At 58.3% G+C, this 16,025-nt stretch overlaps 1 protein-coding gene across 6 annotated transcripts in view; it reads left to right on the top strand.

Moving 5' to 3' along the window:
- The first annotated feature begins 512 nt into the window (after positions 1-512).
- ATP2A3 (ATPase sarcoplasmic/endoplasmic reticulum Ca2+ transporting 3) overlaps positions 513-16,025 on the top strand; it is a 39,193-nt gene continuing 23,680 nt past the window's right edge. For 2 of the 6 annotated variants that reach the window (XM_039476467.1, XM_039476466.1), the window contains exons 1-7: positions 513-814; positions 11,604-11,621; positions 11,925-12,007; positions 14,239-14,343; positions 14,521-14,659; positions 15,252-15,332; positions 15,418-15,503. In XM_039476467.1, the coding sequence (XP_039332401.1) occupies positions 697-814; positions 11,604-11,621; positions 11,925-12,007; positions 14,239-14,343; positions 14,521-14,659; positions 15,252-15,332; positions 15,418-15,503 (630 nt within the window). In that variant the 5' untranslated portion in view covers positions 513-696. Of the gene's footprint in view, positions 815-1,370; positions 6,977-11,603; positions 11,622-11,924; positions 12,008-14,238; positions 14,344-14,520; positions 14,660-15,203; positions 15,333-15,417; positions 15,504-16,025 lie in introns of those variants that run through there. The other 4 variants (XM_074388373.1, XM_074388372.1, XM_074388375.1 and 1 more) reach the window with 3 other exon arrangements.

Here is a 16,025-nt window from a genome sequence, read left to right as displayed (position 1 = left end):
CTAGGGTAGCCAGCCGGGTTTTCTGAACTTTCTTCTGCGCCGGTTCCTTGTTAGAGGTTCTGGGGAAGAACCCCTCCTGGGTGGGCATTGGAAAAGAAGAAAGAATAAAGAAACGCCAAATAAGGAAAATACCCAGCACTCCCCTCTCGAAGAGCCCCGCTTCCTCACAGGCTTTTGGGCTCCCTCTGGATCCACTTCGCAGAGGTCTAGCTGGGAAGCCGGACGCCCCGGCCGGGGAGGGCTCAGAGGAGGCGACTCGCAGCCCAGAGCCCCGCGCTCCGCCGCCCGCCCCGGCTCTCGCCAGATCCCACCCCCAGCAGCTCTGCGGATCCGGACCAGGACCCCCCTGCCCCGGGCCGCGCGTCCGGCCGGCGGCCTCAGTTTCCCCTCGGCCGCACTGGCTGGCGGCCCCGGCGGTGCGCCCTGGGGCGCGGCGGGCTGGGAGGGCGGCCGGAAGGGGTGTGATGGGGGCGGGCCCCGCGCCGCCCCGCCCCGGGGAGGGAGCCCCGGGCGCAGCATCCTGGCGCGGGCCTGTGCCGCAGCCGCCACTGCCGTCGGGGAAGGTCCCAGCGCAGACATGGCCTTGCGCGGCGCCCACCCGCGCCCAAGCCCCCCGCGCTCCGCGCTGTAGCCCCGCGGAGAGGCAGCGTCGACGGTGCGGACTGCGCGGACTGCGCGGACGGCCGGGCGGGCGGCATGGAGGCGGCGCACCTGCTCCCGGCCGCCGACGTGCTGAGCCACTTCTCGGTGACAGCCGAGGGCGGCCTGAGCCCGGAGCAGGTGAACGAGGCGCGGGAGCGCTACGGCCCCAACGGTGAGCGCGAGGGCCTGGCAGGGGAGCGGGGCCGCGCGCGCCGCAGGCTGTTTCCCCTCCGTCCCCGGCGGCGGCGGCGGAGCGGTCCTCTCCCCACCCGGCTCTCGGCCCCTGCGGGCAGGCGGGCGGGCAGGAAGCGAGGGCTCCGGAAGCCTCTTCGGATGCTCTCGGGGCGCCCGGGGCTGCGCGGCCACCTTCGCGGGCGCAGGGGACTGGGGGCGGGTTCGGGCTTGGGAAACCCGACGCTCCGTGCGCCTGGCACCTTCCGGACATCCCACCTGCACCCCGGCCCCGTCCACCCTGCAAGCGTTTTCCACCCCATCCTGGATCGTACTCCCCCCCGGCGCCGCGCCGCGCAGCCCCCGCCGGCATCTTGCAGGTGCAGCGCTGACCCGGCCGGCGACCGACGGCCGCAGACTCGGGCTCAGCTTCCCAGCTGGCCCCAGGGTCTCCCCCGAGAGCTCCAGAAAACGCCTGAGAAGGTGCCTCTCCTCAGCTAGCGGCCTTGGGGCCCCCACCCCCCACCCCCACCCCCACCCCCACCCCCAGGTCTTCCTCTTTCTGCACCCGAAGCGGATGTGGCTGGCGGAGTCGGTGGGGGCTTTGAACTGCTGAGGCGGGAGTCCCACCTTCCTGAGGTGGTGGAATCAAGGCCTGGGGGAGCTGCCAGGGAGGCCTTTCCCATCTCTGAGCAGGGAGGGAGCCTTCAGGGCCCTGCTGTTCGGGCGGAGGGGTATCATTTCTTCCTCACCTCCTTCAAAGGAGAGTGGGGATCTTTTCTGCCAAAAGGCACATTGAGTGCCACTGGGTACTGTCCTGGTGTGGCCTGGCACCTTGGAGGTCCCATGAGGGTAGAAGATAGAGATGCCCTCCCCACGTTCCTGCAGGCAGGACCTGCCACCCCTTTGCTCATCCCCTCAGTACGGAGCAGAGCGTGAGGAGTCCCGGGAGAAATGTCCCCACCATCTCTGGGGTGCAGCAGGGGTCTGCATCCTTTGGGGACTTGGATTCTTGCCCTTTCGGGGTTCCCAGCCAGCCGGAAGGGAAGGTATTCCAGCTCTGGGATCCTACGACTTAGGCTAGCCCGGAAATTAGGAAGAGCTGTCAGAAAAGGACTTTTGGGTTTTGTATTGGTTTATGAAACCCACCTCTTATGTAAATATTATCTTTCTGGAGCAGAAATCCTTTTGCAAAAAAATTAGTTGCTATATTTAGTTGAGCTGTGGGAGGAACTGGGGAGATAAATATTATTTAATATCCCCCATTAGTGACTTGGCAGGGAGGCTGTGCTTTGCTGCAGGGGAGCCGGGCAGCCTGGTCTGCCTCTGACCCTGGGGTGGGCTGGGGTGGGCTGAGGCAGGCAGATCTGGGGTCCTACTGCCTCTTCTGTGCTGCTGTAGCCTCTGCTTCGGAATCCTGATTCCCAGCCCTTGACCTGCCCCTGGGATTGCACAAATTCTGCTCCTGTGGGACCCCAGGCAAGGTCTGTCTCTGTGCGGACATCATGTCTTCATTGGTCCAGCAGAGGAGAAACCGACTGAGAGGGAGGAGCCCCAGCCTTCCCCACCAGTTATTTGGTTAGCTGAGACCTTGGGGTGCCCTGGCTGTGACAGGTCTGTGTGGGGTGATGGGGAAGGCTGTGGGCTTGATGTGGTGTGTTGGCCCTCAGAGGGTGGATGTGTGTTGAGTGCGATAGGGAAAGTTGGGGAGGGGTATTGCTGGGCTCCCCAGGATCCTCTGGGCCTTGATAGTAGTAATAATAAAAGCTAATGTTCACTGAGCACTTACTATGTGCCAAGCACTGTTCTCAGCATTTTTCATCTATTATCTCATTTCTTGCCCCAAAACAACTCCGTAAGAGAGTTGTCATCCCCATTTTATACAGGAGGAAACGGAGGCACCTACATGTTAAACCACTTGCCCGAGGTCACACAGTAGGTGGTGGAGCTAGCACTGGGTACCTGCTCCTCTCCAGGCCTCAGTTTCCCTATCTGTACAAGAGCGTCACAAGTTCTGCAGGCTCCGGAACCCTGGTGTCGGCACCTGTCTAGAAGTTTGGGTCAGCTGGCAGCAGCTATTTCAGCTTTGCCTCCAGGCTCCTGGGGTCCCCAGAGGGCGGTTTGCTCAGATCACTAGTCGTGGCTGGGGGACTTTCAGGGCTCCAGAAGTCATGAGGTGAGCAGAGGGGAGCCAGCTGTTCCTTCCTGCCTCACGCTTGCCGTGGCTTGAGGAGGAGACGCAGGTGTCCTAGCACAGCTGCTGGGGTGGGGCTGAAGAGGCTCTGAAGCCTGGCCCTGCCCCTTCATAGATGTGCGATGCTGGCCCGGCCTCTTTGCTGCTCTGTGCCTCAGTTTCCTCAGCGTAAGTGAGGCTACCATAGAACTCATCTCCCAGCGTTGTTTGTGAGTCTTTAGTGAGGTCACAGACATCAAGTCATCCTTGCCCATCGCAGAAGAGGCTGGGGCGGGCTCTTGGCCACAAGCTGGGTGAAAGGGTGGGCGGGGCCTGTGGGTAGAAGGGACACCCCAGAGACCTGTGTTCTCCCCACCCCGGGAGTCTGTGCATCTGCAAGCTCGGTAGTGCTGGAAACCACAAGGAAGTCATTTGCCTAAGTCCTGAAGCTTGCAAATCTGCCGGGGGAGGGAGGAAGGGCGGCAGGGACTGGCGATCCCACCCCCACCCCCACCCTCCCACCCTCCTCCCTCACTGCAGACACTTCAGAGCTGGGGAGCCTCAGCGGTTGGTGAGCATGCTAGCCTGGACCCCCTCCACTTACACACAAAACACCACCTCTCCCAACCCCTAACGAAGAGAGGGCGGGGAGGCTCCTGGCCCCAGCACCTTCTGTGAGCCCACTTTGCAGGTGACAGAGGTACTCAGAGTGCAGCTGCCTTGGGGGGCTTTTATATCTTATTTATTTATTTTTATTCTTTTTTTTATTTTTGAGACAGAGTCTTACTCTCTTGCCCAGGCTGGAGTGCAGTGGTGCGATCATGGCTCACTACAACCTCCACCTCCCAAGTTCAAGCGATTCTCTTCCCTCAGCCTCCCGAGTAGCTGGGATTACAGGCACGCGCCACCATGCCCAGCTAATTTTTTGTATTTTTAGTAGAGACGGGGTTTCACCATGTTGGCCAGCATGGTCTCGATCTCTTGACCTCGTGATCCACCTGCCTCGGGCTCCCAAAGTGCTGGGATTACAGGCGTGAGCCACCGTGCCTGGCCCTTTTTAATTTTTTTTGAATAAAAATGTGCACAGTGCATCATTCAAGGGGTACAAAAGGTCCACAGAAAGCCTCCGACCCTGTCCCCAGCCACCCGTTTCCCATCCTCCCAGTTTCTTGTGTGTGCTTCCCGAGACCGTCCGTGCAGACACACATCTGGAGCCGAGATCTGTGATCTGTTCCCACACAGAAGCGGGAGGAGGCTGGGCGCCCTTTGCCCCTGCTTTGACCTTGACGGTCATTCTTGGAGCGGGTGCCAGGAGGAGCCTGGGCGGGCTTCCTCGTGGCTGTGGGGACTTCGCATGTGGCTTTTCCCTGACTTCTGGTGGAGCTTGTGTTGTCCGCAGCCTCTGCTATGACACGCAACATTGTTGCCACATTATGTCACACACTTGCCAATATCACCAAAGGCTGCATTCCTGGGGGTGGAGCTGTGGGGTGCAAGTGGGTGTATGTTTTCAGCATCGTCGTCGGCTGTCACTAAATTGTTCTTTGCGGTTGTGCTGACTGACTGGCTCGTTCTTCACCGCCTCGTCTTGCAGGGTGGGATCAGGCGGTTTGATCTGTGCCTACGGAAGTGTCCCCTCATAGGTTTGTTTTGCATCCTTCTGTTTAAAGTCACATCTTTTCATATGCTAAGGAGCCACCAGACGGGTTGCACAGTACCTAAAGGCCCCGAGAGCCGGGCGACGTGGGAGTCGGGCAGATCCCGGGACGTCTCCCGGGACCGGCAGGCTGGACGGAACCTGCCTTCCCAGGCCACATGCTGCCCATCTGCAGTGCGTGTCTTGGCCCCAGGGCTGCCAGGTGGGGTAGGTGGTCCGGATTTAGACTCCTTCCAGCAGCCTCTTGGCTGTGGCCTTATTTGCTGCCCTCAAATAAGTTCCAGGCCCTAGTTGGCACTGAAACTCGGGCAGCCCCTATGCGCAGCCCACGGAAACCAGGCCAAGAGGAACGGAGGGTGTCAGAAGGAGGGGTGATGTGAGTGGCCCTGCTTGCCGGGTGGCCTTGGGCCCCCTCCTTGGACTTGCTGCTCCTCAGGATAGCAGGGACAGGACCCTGAGGTCCCCTAAAGGCACTGCAGGATCTGAGAGGGTGTGTTTTGCCTGCAGCCCTTTGGAAGCTCCAGGTCTTTCATGCTTCACCCTAGTTTTCACTCCCACTGGCCCCTGCTGGGCAGCCAAAGCCCCCCGGGAGCAGCATCAGGCCTGCCCGGCCGGTCCCCCTCACCCTCTGACACCCTAAGGCGGGGCCTCGTTTTTCCCACAGTGTAATGGGGCGTTAGCTGCTGAGCAAACCCTTCATCTGCAGCTCCGGATGAGCCAGGTGCGCCGCAGGCCCCTCTGCAGAGGGAGCACTACTTCCCAAGGCCCCGCAGCAGCCCCCGCACCGCTGGGTCAGGTGTCCACTCTAGGTGGACCCAGGAGACACAGGCAGGGCCAGGTGGGCTGGGCGTGCCGTGCCCAGCCAGGGCCTGTCCCTGACTCTGCAAGTGACGATTTAATTGCTCTGCAAATTTACTTTTGAGGAAGACCTGGCTGAGTGCTAGCCTGGAACTGACATTTAGAAGCTGAAATACCAGTTTTCCGTGTTTCGAGAAGGAAGGAGTGGGGACGATGAGGGAGCAGGTGGTGTGTGGAGCCTGGGGGCAGGTCAGGGCCATCTCTTACATGCTTCTCCCTGGCTCTGGACTGTGGGCTCAGGACCCAGGCCTGCACCATGAAGCAACCGAATCAACAATTACTGTGAGGACTCAGCATCCACGTGGGGGTAACTCAGCCCCACCCCGCCCTGGCCGGGCTCCAGCATGGAGGGAGATCCCAGCACTGACGGCTGGTCAGAGAAGGGCACAGCGACCAAGCAGGGGAGGGGCTTTTCAAAGGAGCCTTCCTGGAAAGGGGTTGAGATGACGAGATGGGACGGTGCTGTGGACAAAAGGAATGGCACAAGCCAAATACCGGAGGAGGAAGGCTGGCCGCGGTGCCTAGCACTTTGGGATCCCAGAGCTTTGGGAGGCCGAGGCGGGTGGCTCACTTGAAGTCAGGAGTTTGAGACCAGACTGGCCAACATGGTAAAACCCTGTCTCTACTAAAAATAAAGATAAAAAATTAGCCGGGCGAGGTGGCAGCTGCCTGTAATCCCAGGTACTTGGGAGGCTGAGGCAGGAGAATCGCTTGAACCCAGAGGCTGAGGTTGCAGTGAACGGAGATTGCACCACTGCACTCCAGCCTGGGCAACAGAGCGAGACTCTGTCTAAAAAATAAAAAAAATACATATATATATATATATATGTGTGTGTGTGTATGTATATATTATGTTATGTACATACATAACATTTATATACTTATACATGTAATATACATATACACACATATATGTATAAGGAGGGGAAGGTTTGTAAAACGGGGTTATCAACACATCATGCTGGACCCCATAAATAGATGCAATTATGATTTGTCAATTATAAATAAGCAAGAAGGGTGGCAACCCTGAGGCTTGGCGTCCAGAGGGACAGATGTACGCTGGGGTACATGTGTGATCCTGGAAGGGCAGGTGCGGGAGGTCCAGGAAAGCCCTGAACGCTGAGCTAAGGGTGGTGTTTATTCTGTAGACCCAGGACAGCCCAGAAGCTCTATGAGCAGGACCGAGGCAGGGCCAGGCATTCATCACATACATTTACTGAGCAGCTGCGTGTACCAGGAGCCGCTCTGGGTGCTGGGGACACTGCCCTTAGCCAAGTCCGCTGCCCTAGAGCTTATATCTCAGCAAGTGGTGATGACTGCAGCTTGTGAGCTGTGAGCTGTGCCTTCCACCTGCTCTATGTGTGCCATTGAATCCTCCGGCATCCTTGCGAGGCACTCACCAGTATCACTCTTTTTTTGCAGATGGAGAAGCAGAGGATTAGGTAACTTGCCTGTGGCCACGGAAGAACCGTGAGGTAGAGCAGGATTCGAACTTGAGCCCTCTGGTCCAGATTCCTTCTTTAAGCCACAAAGCTTCTCCGATCACCTGCCTTTTGTCCCCAGGACCGCAGGCTGACTGCCAGGCCTACACGCTGGGCCTCCTTGACACAGGCCCTCTCAGTCCGGCCACATGAGCCAGGGCAGGGGCCACCGTGGCAGAGGCTCAGATAAGAATGGTGGTCGGCCCCACTGTGGCTCTCAGAGGGAGTGGCACCTCCCGGCCCTGCCTCTGCTCCCTGCAGCCCAGTGGGTGGCACTGAGTGGGCAGAGCCAGGGAACTCTCCCGTGGAACAGATGGGACATCTGGCACTGCTGGAGGCCCAAGGCCACCATTTCAAGGGGAACTGTCTCAGTCCCCAATATGCAGCCTGCGGGGAGAGCAAGGAAGGAGCCAGCGTCTTCCAGGAACTCCCGGGGCGGGGCTCTCCCAGCCCTGGGCTCCGTCCGTCACCCTGGGACTCATTCATGTGAGGGGAGACTTGGGTCCTTTGGGGGTGCATTTGAAGCAGACCAGGCCTGGGCAGGCAGTGCCTGGTGAACCCCTCAGACACCATCGGGGAGGCCAGCAGGGCCTTTCGGACTGGAGGATTTGGGCTGTGGCTCTGGGGTCTATACAGAGGGGCATGCCTATTGATGGGATGAGGGCATCCAGCCTGATAATCAGGACATGGGACACCTCGGGTGTTCACATGACCTTGGGTGGGTGGTAAAGAGAGTGGAGGAGGGAAGGCCGGACCGCCTGAGAGTCAGCGCAGCAGGCCCACAGCAGGGGGTCAAGAACCAGGAGGCCTGCACCCAAAACCCTTCCCTGCCTCCCCGCCGCTGTGTGACCCTGAACGAGTCACTCAACCTCTCTGTTCTGTGCTCTGTAAAATGGGCGTGACAATGGCATCCTCCTTCCCAGCTTGTTTGAGGATCGTGAGAATAAGGCACGCAAGGAGTTGGCAGGGTGTCTGGGACGCTGCCAGCCGCTGCTGTTACCTCTGCTAAGCACCTCACGCGCTCGGTCCCTGGTGTCTTCCCATTGTCTGGAGATGATGTGGGAAGGTGCCTGGTACATTGCTTGGCAGGCGCTCAGTAAATGTGGCTCTTAGTAGTGATGATGGTGCTGGTCGCCACAGCAGCCCTTCAAGGTGGCTGTGGGTACCCCACCGCCCAAACGAAGCTCAAGGCCTCACCAGGAGCAGGCTGTGTGGGCAGGACTCAGGGGCAGGTCAGGGCTCCCCGGCGGGCGGGGTGAGAGCAGAGCCTTGCGGTGGAGCCAGGTTTGGGTGGAGGGGGCTATCAGTCAGGGTCAGCTACGTGACTGCAGCAATCGCCTCCGAATCTCAGAGGCTTGAACGACCAGAGGCTCATTTCTCACTCCTGCTGAGTGCTGGCAGCAGGCTGGGCATCAGGGGCTCTGTGCCTTCCTCACCATCTCACAGGCTGCTGGCTGCTGTCAGAGAGTGTCAGAAGAGCTCCAGCCACTTGGCTCTTCACATTTAAATGCATGAAAATCAAAGTCAAATTAGAAATTAGTCACAGTGCAGGGGCTCACCAGCTGCATGTGGCTAGTGGTCCTGGCCAGCACAGAGAGAGGACACGTCTGCCGTCACAGAACATTCTACTGGACAGTGACCTCCTAGAAGTCCCCACCAAAAGTCAGTGTTCCATCCTGGCATGAGTACCCACCCTCTTCTCAAACCCACCCGGGGGCCACGAAGTGCCTTCCTACTATGTGCGTGCGAGGTAGGGAGAAACAGACATATTTGGGGAACAGCATAATGAGCACCCAAGAGTGGGTCCTGGGTTAGGGTGGGTCAGAGAGCAGGAGGGGAGATCATCCCCATGGAGAGGGAGGGAAAGGCGAACTGGGCCGGGCGCAGCGGCTCGTGCCTGTAATCCCAGCACTCTGGGAGGCCGAGGTGGGTGGATCACCTGAAGTCAGGAGTTCGAGATCAGCCAGGCCAACATGACAAAACCCTGTCTCCACTGAAAATACAAAAATTAGCTGTGCGTGGTGGTGGGTGCCTGTAATCCCAGCTACTCGGGAGACTGAGGCAGGAAAATCGCTAGAACCTGGGAGATGGAGGTTGTGGTGAGCCAAGATTGCACCACTGCATTTCAGCCTGGACAACAGAGTGAGACTCCATCTCAAAAAAAAAATAAATAAATAAAATAAAAAAAGAGAACGGAGAACTTGAGAGATCAGCCGAGGCAGGCAGGCGGCATCGTGGGGGCCTTTGTGGCGAAGCACAGGGAATAGAGCTGGCACGGGGACCCCACGGCACACTTCCCCACCCCACGCCTCGTCCTTTCCCGGAATAAGTAAAGGTCAGGGTTCCAGGAGTCTCCCGGGTAGGGCACGGCACAGGCCCATGCATGTGCGCCAGGAGGTTAGCGCCATCCTGATTCGAGGCTGGGGCATGGCTGAGGCGGCTTCTAACACACCCTGCTCCATTGGAGAATTGGCCCAAAAACCAGGCCTGGCTCTCCCCCCGCCTTTCCTGTTCGCCTCAGCTAAATAGATCAGAAGGAAAAAAGTCTGTTTGATTTTAATCTCGACGCAGGACACTGGAGATTACATTTTCCACGGAAAATGTCAGCCATTGCCTAAAATAGGACTTTGGAGAAAATGCTAGAAAGTGTATTTTTAGGTTCTGTATTTCCCTCCTGGATTCCTGCAGTCCGATGGGCTGCTTGATGCTCCCCAGGGTTCTGCTGCCAGGTGCAGATCCCAAAGCTTCAAACAGGTGGTCCGGGGAGAGGGCTCCCTAGGAAAGAATGCCTGCAGGCAGAGACAGGTAGACAGAGGCGAGGACCCGTTTCCAGGGGCAGGAAGGACGAGGTGGAAGACGGCCAGCCGGGGGCGGGACTTGCACTCCGCAGGGCTAGAAAGCTTTGGGGAGATGCCGCCTGTCTGGAGACTGACCCTAGAGTGGCAAGGGACAAGAGGAGGCAGGGCTCAGTTAGACAGCAGCCTGGAAAGGGGACTCCTCTCCAAGCCACCCTCCGGGGCCCTGCTCCCGCCCCCTCAGCCCCCCACAGACCCACTCTCTAGCCGTGTAGCTTTGCCCAGGCTGTGTCTCCACTCCGTGAAGCAGGACTCGAACTCCCCACCGCCTGCCCTGCAGGCTGTAGAAATGATTCCAAGATGGCCGGGCGCGGTGGCTCAAGCCTGTAATCTCAGCACTTTGGGAGGCCGAGGCGGGTGGATCACGAGGTCAAGAGATCGAGACCATCCTGGTCAACATGGTGAAACCCCATCTCTACTAAAAATACAAAAAAATTAGCTGGGCATGGTGGTGCGTGCCTGTAATCCCAGCTACTCAGGAGGCTGAGGCAGGAGAATTGCCTGAACCCAGGAGGCGGAGGTTGCGGTGAGCCGAGATCGCGCCATTGCACTCCAGCCTGGGTAACAAGAGCGAAACTCCGTCTCAAAAAAAAAAAAAGAAAAGAAAAATGATTCCAAGACTTCAGGGGCCGAGGCAGCCAGCTCTGCCCGATACAAAAGCTGCTTCAGGAAATGTTGGAGACGAAAACCAGCACCTAGGCCGGGCTCGGTGGCTCATGCTGGTAATCCCAATACTTCGGGAGGCCGATACCGGCAGATCACAAGGTCAGGAGATCGAGATCAGCCTGGCCAATATAGTGCAACCCCATCTCTACTAAAAATAAAAAAAAAATAGCCAGGTGTGGTGGTGCGCACCTGTAATCCCAGCTACTAGGGAGGCTGAGGCACGAGAATCGCTTGAACCCAGGAGGTGGAGGTTGCAGTGAGCTGAGATGGCACCACCACACTCCAGCCTGGGCACAGAGTGAGACTCTGTCTCAAAACAAAAAAGCAGCTACAGTGGGGCTGGTGCTGTTGGAGTTTGGAAACAGCGTTCTTCCCTGTGCTGGGTGGGACTGGGACTGGGTATGGGGGCGCTGGGGGTCTTCACTGAGCTGCCTGGAGTGCAGGACCAGGGTGGGGGACCGCACCATGGGAGGGATCCTCACTGCAGGGTGCTGGCTGCTGGGGTCCTGTCCAGGGGAAGGCCCCCTGTGCGGTGGGGTTCAGCAGGCTGGTGCAGCTGGTCCTAGGGCAGCCGGGATGCCAGAGGCCAGCTGAGCGGAAGGAGCCTGGGCCGCTGTTCTCCTTTGAGGGAGGGGCTGCCTTGCTGTGGAGGTGGGAGTTGTTGAACAGACCCATGCAGCCCTCCGAGGAAGGGCTATGCAGTGAGCCATGAGAATAGCCCACTCTCCGTGTGACCAGGACGGCGGGGAGGGGTGGGGAGTTCCTCTTTTCTAGACCTCAGTTTCCCCTCCATGAATGAGGCAGGGAGGGGCTGGACTGGAGGGGCTGGAAGGACCCTCTTGGCTCTGATCTCACCTTAAGACAAGCCAAGACTCCCTTGGCTCGTCTTCCTTAATCTGAGTGGGGTGGGGGGTGGGGGGGTGGAGGCATTTGGGATCAAACTATCCATTCTGTGACCTCAGAGAGGCCTGAGGATACATCCAGACTGCTGTGGGGACCTGGGTGGGCGCCGCAGGAGGATGCTACCAGGCTCCCGCAAGGTCCCCACTGACTCTCCTCTCTTGTCTCCTCATGGCACCGTGGCTGTCTGGATCCTGCAGAGCTCCCGACCGAGGAAGGTGAGGCTGGCATGGGGAGGCTGGCACGGGGAGGCTGGCACAGGGAGGCTGGCACCAAGGTGGGCCACCAGGCCACAAGACAGCGTCCCTGGGTGGTTCACTGTCAGATCGTGACTCCCTCTCCCAGCGAGGGAGGCCTTGCTGAGCGCCCCAGGATCACCCACCTGTGCCTCTCAGTGACCTGGGTTCTCTGTCTTCCGAGTGCAGGAGAGAACGGGCCGGGAGGTCTCCGAGGCCATCCCAGCTCTGAGTGGGAAGGGTCAGTGGTGGGGGCCCAGCCTCATGCGTGCTCCCCGTTCCCAGGGAAGTCCCTGTGGGAGCTGGTGCTGGAACAGTTTCAGGACCTCCTGGTGCGCATCCTGCTACTGGCCGCCCTGGTCTCCTTTGTAAGTACGGCCCTGCTTGCCATCCCATGGTCGGGGGTAGCCTGGAGGGAGAGCCAGACTGGGCAGTGCTCAGAGACCCAGGAGCCTAGCCCTGCCCTCCACACCGTAGGGGTCCTTGCCTGGCTCCCCGGCCTTGCCTGGCCCTGCCCTGCTCCGACTTCAGCCTCCCTTGCCTGAACCTCCCGGCTCACACCTGACCCCTTGATCCATCTTACCCTCTGGCTCTCAGCCAGCTCCCCAACTCACATCTGCCCCTGCCCTGCCCTGCTGGGGACTAGGCCTCAGCACTACTGATATTTTAGACCAGATAATTCTTGCTGGGGTGGGTAAGGGGGCTTTCCACTGTGGGATGTTTAGTGGCATCCCTGGACTCTACCCACCAGATGCCAGCAGCATCTCTCAAATGTGACCACAAAAATGTCTTGTTTTTTGGAGATAGAGTCTTGTTCTGTCGCCCAGGCTGGAGTCCAGTGGCACAATCTCAGCCCACTGCAACCTCCACCTCCCAGGTTCATGCGATCCTCCTGCCTCAGCCTCCCAAGTAACTGGGATTACAGGTGCCCGCCACGACACCCAGCTAAATTTTTTTGTATTTCAGTGGAGACGGGGTTTCACTGTGTTGCCCAGGCTGGTCTCGAACTACTGAGCTCAGGCAATCTGCCCAGCCTCAAAAATGTCTACTTAGACAGCCAAGCCTGATGGCTCATGTCTGAAATCTCGGCACTGTGGGATGCCGAGGCAGTAAAATCACTTGAGCCCAGGAGTATGGGACCAGCCTGGGCAACGTAGGGAGACCCTGTCTCCACAAAAAATACAAAATATTAACTGGGCATGGTGGTGCAGGCCTGTGGTCGCAGCCCCTCTGGAGGCTGAGGCAGGAGAACTGCTTGGGCCTGGGAAGTCGGAGCTGCAGGGAGCCGTGATCACACCACTGCGTTCCAGCCTAGGCAACAAAGCAAGACCCTGTCTCAAAAAATAAACATGTCTTCGGACATTTGCCAAATGTCCCTGGGGGGGCACATTGCCCTGCCTGAGTGCTGCTGCCGTAACCCCTCGTGTGGCTCCCAGTGCCCCCCAGGTGGACTTTGAGGACTGAACCTCTGGCTGCCTCCTCCCGGCTGCTGCCTCCTCTTGCTCTTCCCACATTCCTGCTGATGCTCCCCCGGCCAGTGTGCTTTGAATACATGCATCAGAATCACCTGGGCTTGGCCGGCGCGGTGGCTCACGCCTGTAATCCCAGCACTTTGGAAGGCCGAGGCCAGTGGATCGCCTGAGCTCAGGAGATCGAGACCAGCCTGGGCAACATGGTGAAACCCTGTCTCTACTAAAATACAAAAAATTAGACTGGCGTGGTGACGTGTGCCTGTAGTCCCAGCTATCTGGGAGGCTGAGGCATGAGAACTGCTTGAACCTGGGAGGCGGAGGTTGCAGGGAGCCGAGATCGAGTCACTGCACTCCAGCCTGGGCAACAGAGCAAGACTCTGTCTCCCCCACCAAAAAAAAAAAAAAAAAAAAAAAAAAAAAAAAAAAAAAAAAAAAGAAGACTCTTTAGGCTTGTTGACACACAGATGACTGGCCCCACCCCAGAATTTCTGACTAAGATCTGGGATGAGCCCCAACCTTCTCATTTCTTTTCTTTTCTTTTTTTTTTTTTTTTTTTTTTGAGACGGAGTTTTGCTCTTGTTGCCCAGGCTGGAGAGCAGTGGCTCAATCTTTGCTCACTGCAACCTCCACCTCCTGGCTCAAGCCATTCTCCTGCCTCTGCCTTCTTAGTAGCTGGGATTACAAGCACCCACCACCACACGTGGCTAGTTTTGTATTTTTAGTAGAGACGGTGTTTCCCCATGTTGGTCAGGCTAGTCTTGAACTCCCAACCTCAGGTGATCCGCCTGCCTTGGCCTCTCAAGTGCCGGGACGGCAGGCGTGAGCCACCCTGCCCGGCCGAGAACTACATTTCTTACAAGTTCTCAGGCGCTGCTGCTGCTGGTCTGGGGACCCCACTGAGCACCTGTGCTCCAGACAGACAGTAAGGCCTCGGCGCGCAGCCCTACAACTGCCCCACACCCTTGAAGGTTGACCCGGGTGGGGTGGTCACTCCTGTGGGGTGGGCATCCTATGCCAAGGACTTCTCAGAGAAGTGGCCCTCTCCAAGCCCAAGGCTCCACAGTGGCATCTTCCCAAAGCAGGAGAGCAGACAGCAGGGCCCGAGCTCACCCGCTGTGACCCTGCAGGTCCTGGCCTGGTTCGAGGAGGGCGAGGAGACCACGACCGCCTTCGTGGAGCCCCTGGTCATCATGCTGATCCTCGTGGCCAATGCCATCGTGGGCGTGTGGCAGGTGGGAGGTGCTGGGGGCGGGACCGGGCCAGGGGTCTCCCAGCCACTAGGAGTGCCCTTCACCTGGTGCCGGAGAACTGCAGGCCCTTCTGCTTCTGGCTCCATCCCAGGCCCCGGGGAGTCACTCTAAGGGGGTGGGCAGCAGGGACAGACCGCCCGCCTGCCTTCTGCCCTGCAGGAACGCAACGCCGAGAGTGCCATCGAAGCCCTGAAGGAGTACGAGCCTGACATGGGCAAGGTGATCCGCTCAGACCGCAGGGGCGTGCAGAGGATCCGCGCCCGCGACATCGTCCCAGGGGACATCGTAGAAGTGGCCGGTATGCCGGGGTCTCCTCCTTTTATTCTATTTTCTTTTATTTTTGAGACGAAGTCCCGCTCTGTCGCCCAGACTGCAGTGCAGTGGCACGATCTTGGCTCAGTGCACCCTCCCGCCTCCCATGTTCAAGCGATCTTCCTGCCTCAGCCTCCCCTAAGGGCTTTCTCCTTTTATTTTATTTTATTTTTAATTTTTTTGAGATGGAGTCCCGATCTGTCACCCAGACTAGAGTGCAGTGGCAGGATCTCGACTGACTGCAACCTCCGGCCTCCCGGGTTCAAGCAATCCTCCTGCCTCAGCCTCCCATAGGGGGGGCTTTTATTGTGTGGGCCTGAGAGCCCTATCCGTCTCTGTGCCTCCATCATTCTGGCTGTTTATACAGAGGGGGTGGCCATCAGATCCCTCCAAAGCCCTTTGGCCAAAACCCCGTTGGACAGATAAGGCTGTGGGCCAGAGGGACAGGGGTCCACCAGAGCCAGCACAGCTCAGGCACCCAGCGGCCAGGCCCGGCCTTCAGTCCTGGGAACACTTCTGGCTTTTCCCAGCCAGTGGTGCCCAAAGCCACCCTCAGCCAAGCCATTCTCCGTGCACAGTGGGGGACAAGGTGCCCGCTGACCTCCGCCTCATCGAGATCAAGTCTACCACGCTGAGAGTGGACCAGTCCATCCTGACGGGTGAGGCCCCCCGGAGGCCGGGACCTCGTGGGTCTGGACCAAGGGATGGGCGTGTCTTCATGTGAGGCTTCTCATCTCTACACAGGTGAATCTGTGTCGGTGACCAAGCACACAGAGGCCATCCCAGACCCCCGAGCTGTAAACCAGGACAAGAAGAACATGCTGTTTTCTGTAAGTTCCTGAAACGTCTGGGGCCTTTGCCCAGACAATGGGAAAAATAACATTATTACTTTTTTTTCTGGCCGTGTTGCCCAGGTTGGAGTGCAATGGCACAGTCTTGGCTTACTGCAACCCCTGCTTCCCAGGTTCAAGCTACTCTTGTACCTCAGCCTCCCAAATAGCTAGGACTATAGGTGCATGCCATCACGCACAGCTAATTTTTTTTTTTAAGACAGAGTCTTGCTTTGTCACCCAGGCTGGAGTACAGTGGTGCAATCTAGGCTCACTGCAACCTCTGCCTCTTGGGTTCAAGTGATTCTCCTGCCTGAGCCTCCTGAATAGCTGGGATTACAGGCATGCACCACCATGCGCAGCCAATTTTTGTAGTTTTAGTAGAGACAGGGTTTCACCATGTTGGTCAGGCTGGTCTCAAACTCCTGAACTTGTGATCCACCTGCCTCACCTTCCCCCAAGTGTTGGGATTACAGGCGTGAGCCACCACGCCCAGTCCGACATTAAGATTAATCAGCTAAA

The sequence above is a fragment of the Saimiri boliviensis genome, chromosome 17 (genome assembly GCF_048565385.1).
Source record: "Saimiri boliviensis isolate mSaiBol1 chromosome 17, mSaiBol1.pri, whole genome shotgun sequence".
Classification (NCBI taxonomy): domain Eukaryota; kingdom Metazoa; phylum Chordata; class Mammalia; order Primates; family Cebidae; genus Saimiri; species Saimiri boliviensis.
The sequence above is the reverse complement of the archived record's forward strand: the minus strand, read 5'-3'. Positions and strand labels throughout refer to the sequence as shown.